Source organism: Pyricularia pennisetigena, assembly GCF_004337985.1.
Source record: "Pyricularia pennisetigena strain Br36 chromosome Unknown Pyricularia_pennisetigena_Br36_Scf_32, whole genome shotgun sequence".
NCBI lineage: Eukaryota > Fungi > Ascomycota > Sordariomycetes > Magnaporthales > Pyriculariaceae > Pyricularia > Pyricularia pennisetigena.
The window spans coordinates 1-4,260 of NW_021940944.1; the positions used below are offsets into that span (position 1 = coordinate 1).

The window sequence follows — 4,260 nt, forward strand, 5'->3', positions numbered from 1 at the left end:
TGATAACGAGCGGCCGGTCGGGCCGCCAGACCGCGCCCAACGCCGCAAATTCTTCCAGACAAGCCTCGGGCAACCGAAAAGCTTTGAGGCGTTTTCGATAGCCACCAACTACTTCAGCGCCCGCCCCAGAGCGGCCCGCCAGCGCCCCGCGCGCCACGAACGCACTTTACGCCTAGGGACACCGATCGTAAACGACTCGAACTCAGACGAGGAATAGACTTGCTGCCTTTTCACCCACAATTCACGGCACAAGCCGTCAGACGAACCCTCCGTGCACCTTAGGCACGGGGTCGCGTCAGTGAACTATCCCCCTAAGCAGGACCGGGCCCGAACCCGGTCAGGCACGATCCGCCTCTGCCCTCCTTGTTTTCCCCCTGTGTAAATAAAGAAGATAGAACGCGCGCCGAGATACCCCTCGGGAGGTTGCTAACGGCCGGCTAACAAGCCGGGCCGAGCCCGGCGTTAAATAATACTACTACTACTACTACTACTTCGCCGTCTGTCAAGTCTTACCGCCGTTTTCCAACTCCTGCAAGTCAATGCCCGTGATCTCGAAGGCTACATTGGGGCAGGGAAATCCTTCAGTCGAATAGAGGTATGATTATTACGAGATATTGTTGGAGCTGCCTTGGGGAACTATACTGACACGACTGGCCCAGGTTGCAAACATATCGGACTGCGGTTACCTCGGGCCACATCTCACAGTCGGAATCATGGCGCCGATGCTCCAGGAGCCGGCAGTGAACCCACACGCAACACTTATCACGCTGTTCATGAACGCCGTTGATGAGAACATGACTGGACAAGACCGTATGGAAACCGCGATGAGCAGCCATTCATCCAAAGTATTGGTGGAATACCTTCCGCCAAGTAAGCCACCGATCGGCAAGTACGACCCTAACCTTATCAAATTCGTCTCCGCTCGGGATCTCGTCATTGGGTATGAGCAGTACTTCGGCCGGTAAGTATGAGGTACACTGACGAATGCTGCTTCGTCGTATCTAACCTATCATTAGCTTCCAGGAAAAATTCAAACTTCGGGAACTGGCAGAATTCGTTGGGGCGGAAATGAAAGACCGTCACACAATTATTGAGAAATGGCCGTACAGGCTGAAACTCAAGCCTAAGCAGCCAGGGGCTCAGCAGGAGTTCGAGCTGACCCTCGCGAGCGGTCTGTCAACCAAGGAGCGTTATATGGAGTGGGGGAGAGCGTAGCCAATAGAGTACTTGCCACGATCAATCGGGCGCGTGACCTATACCGAACTTTCCATCGGCGGCCAATTTCGACGATGCTTCTGCGTTAGTGTTTCTTGTGGTTCTACAGTAATACGAAAGAGGAGGATGGTCTAAAGTGCAACGAGATTTGGGGAAGCCCAAAATATGGGAGTTGTGGACCAAAACACGTTCTTGGTGAGATTGCGTACCATTAGGTCTTGGTGGTGATAACTGCCCGTGGCTGTCCCAAAAATTGGTAGGCAGTTCCATTTTGGGGAATGCACAAATATGTCACATCCGGGCCAAATTTGGTACTTAAGCTGATTTAAATCCTCAGTCCATAAACTTATATTTATATTACGGACGCTTCAACTGCCAGGCTTCCAACAGGGTGAACTAAACCTAAACTGCTATCATACTCAGAAACACTCTGAATATTACAGCTATTATCCAGTATACTTGCATTTTACCTGTTCAAATGGCAGTCATACAACCAAGGGCCGTAGATCCAGCCGTCTTTTGCCATCGTACCCTTTTCAATGTTTCCGGCCTGGTCGCCATCATTACGGGCGCTGGGAGTAGTATAGGTCGCCCTATCACCCTGACCATGGCCCTTGATGGCAACGCGCGCTTTTACCTTCTTGGCCGCCGTTTTGGCAAACTCAAACAAAGCGCTGCTTCGTTTGAACCTGCCCACGCCGTTATCAGGGTCACAACTATTTTGCAGGTCGACATGCCGCAAAAGAACCAGTTCGTCGCCACCGCCGCACGCATTACCGCTGAGACGGGCTTTGTGCAGCTCTTTGTCGCCAATGCTGGAGTTTTAGAGCCCAAGCCACTCGGTTATCTGGGTTGGTTTTCTGATATTCACAATTTGCGTGTCGATGGGTTTAATCATCGGTCAAAGGCCAGAATAGTCAGGCAATTGTCATTGCATGTAGCTCCGTATCTTTATTTAAAAATGGACCTGGCCGTTGGGAGGATGCGACCGTTTTCGTAAACTCTTTTGGATCAATACTTAGTTGTATCTTTATCCTTGCAGAAATATAATTGTTCGTGCGCATCCTGCATCCATTCAAGGCGCTGCTCATCCGTCAAATCCTGTAGAGCAATGTAGCTATCAGAACAGGACATCCTGCAATGGTGGTTTTGACATGAGATAATGCTAGTTAGCGTATTCGCAGGGATAAGAAGCCTCAGATAGTTCAAAACCCCTAAAGCCAGATTACCGTATTTCTGCATCACGGGCATCAATTGCTTGAAGAACTTTTCCTCTACCCTCAAGACCGCGATAAGGCGACCGACTGGGCGTGCGTTCAAGGCAGAGCTACCGATATTCTTTCCGACTTCGAAGACAACTCGATCGAGGACTGTATCACGCCGCGGTTCGAAGCAACCTAGGAATTCATCAACTTGCTTTACGACTTGTACGAAAGCCTGCCGAAAAGGTCCATATTTGTTGGAAACCACTGTTTTTGTACTTTTTTTTCCTTTAAATATAACGAGAGGAGGCAGGGCAACGCCCACAGCCGATATACATTCGAGTATACTCGTACAACCCCGCGTTCCGGGCTCTTTTCGCTGTAACGGCCGGATCCCGTTAAGGCCTGATACCAAGCCATTAGAACCTTTACCTTCCGTTATACCGGTTTCGTCCATATTCCACCAATTTCCCGGTTTAATATCGTTAATAACGGGATTGGTAATATAAAGCCACCAAGATTCAATTACCTCCGTAGTAGCGCCATTAACCCGGGCGTTATTTATTCGACGGGGCCTTTGGGTTTTGAGGACTGGATAGCGAGCCAAAAACCGGGCTATCCAACATTTTCCAAGGCCCTTTGTTTCTCCAGAAGCTTGAAGGATTCGTTCCGCAAAAAAACGTAATTCCTGATGCGTTTGCGGTAGCCCTAAAGCGGTTTGGGCTAATACCCAATCAGCTAAATGTTTTCCCTGCTCCGGCGAAAGCTTTTGGAACGGTTTTTGAGCTTGTTTATAAGATTGTGAACCTTTTAAATCAATGTTGAAGTGTACATCTAGAGATGCCCCATTTTCGGGAGGTTTTGTGGATTGATTGGCCATTTTACATGTCAGAAATAGCGGTAAGAAGCTGGTTTTCAGTATATTGTTTCATTGGGAGCTTAAGAAAAAGAGTGAAAAAATTGAATCCAAAAGTGAAAAGTTCGTGGAGATATTTATAAAAAACGATACGAGGTGAAAGTGGCTGAGTAGATATTTTTAGGGGCCCATTTGCGGGGGGGGGGTGGCTCACGTTAGACTCTGGGGGCAATCGGTCGAATATAAGTGCAGGGGCCGCACGCGATTTCGACGGATAAGACAAGGGAAGCGTAGTTTCCGAGACGCTTTTCGACGGACTTCCTTCGGTGTCGTCGGGCCTGCTGTGTAGCAAGAAGCGACCAGCCACAGGTAAGGCACCATGACCCGAAGGCTGTTGATCGACAGTGCGAAACCGTCTTCTTGGAGCAGCGGTCAGGCCGGCCTCATCACGGATACACTGTTTTCGCGAAAGCGAGACGTCATCATTTTGCGCGAGCACTTTTTGTCTATGCAATAATAAGGTTTGTCGGAATTTCTCTAACATTGTCGCTGGAGGACGTCCACCTGCCGGATTTCTCATGTGCGCGGGGCGTAAGTTCGTCACTGGAAAGCCTGTTGATGGAGGGTCACATGGCAGATGAAAGCGATGAGGGTAGGAAATATCGTATGCACAAAGACCTAACCGCATGCATACCTTGCCGTGTTTGGTGGTGACGCGGGTGAGGGGAGACTGATGCAATGAAACAGACCCTTCTCTTGGTTTTTTTTAGCATTCAACGTCCAGAATCGAATTGGTTGGTACGGCATGTTGTTAGCTTTTCTACTTGGTGTTGTCGACACCAATACCTATTACCAATATAGATACCTTCAATTTTCGTGCAATTCTCCACTTTCAAAACTGACAAAACACGGACTGGTCTCGCCAGCGCTCAAACCTCACTGTCGTCTCAACTCAACTCACCAAAAAACCTCGCTAGTACTATCGAG

The 4,260-nt window shown here is 49.2% G+C and overlaps 1 protein-coding gene across 1 annotated transcript; it reads left to right on the plus strand.

Annotated features, from left to right (window-relative positions):
- Positions 1 to 659: 659 nt before the first annotated feature.
- PpBr36_11486 (uncharacterized protein) lies at positions 660 to 1,215 on the plus strand (the record flags this gene model as incomplete). Its single annotated transcript, XM_029898586.1, has 2 exons — positions 660 to 961; positions 1,017 to 1,215. Coding segments are annotated over 2 exons (501 nt in total), but the record flags the coding sequence as incomplete, so codon positions are not given.
- Between the last annotated feature and the right edge of the window lie 3,045 nt (positions 1,216 to 4,260).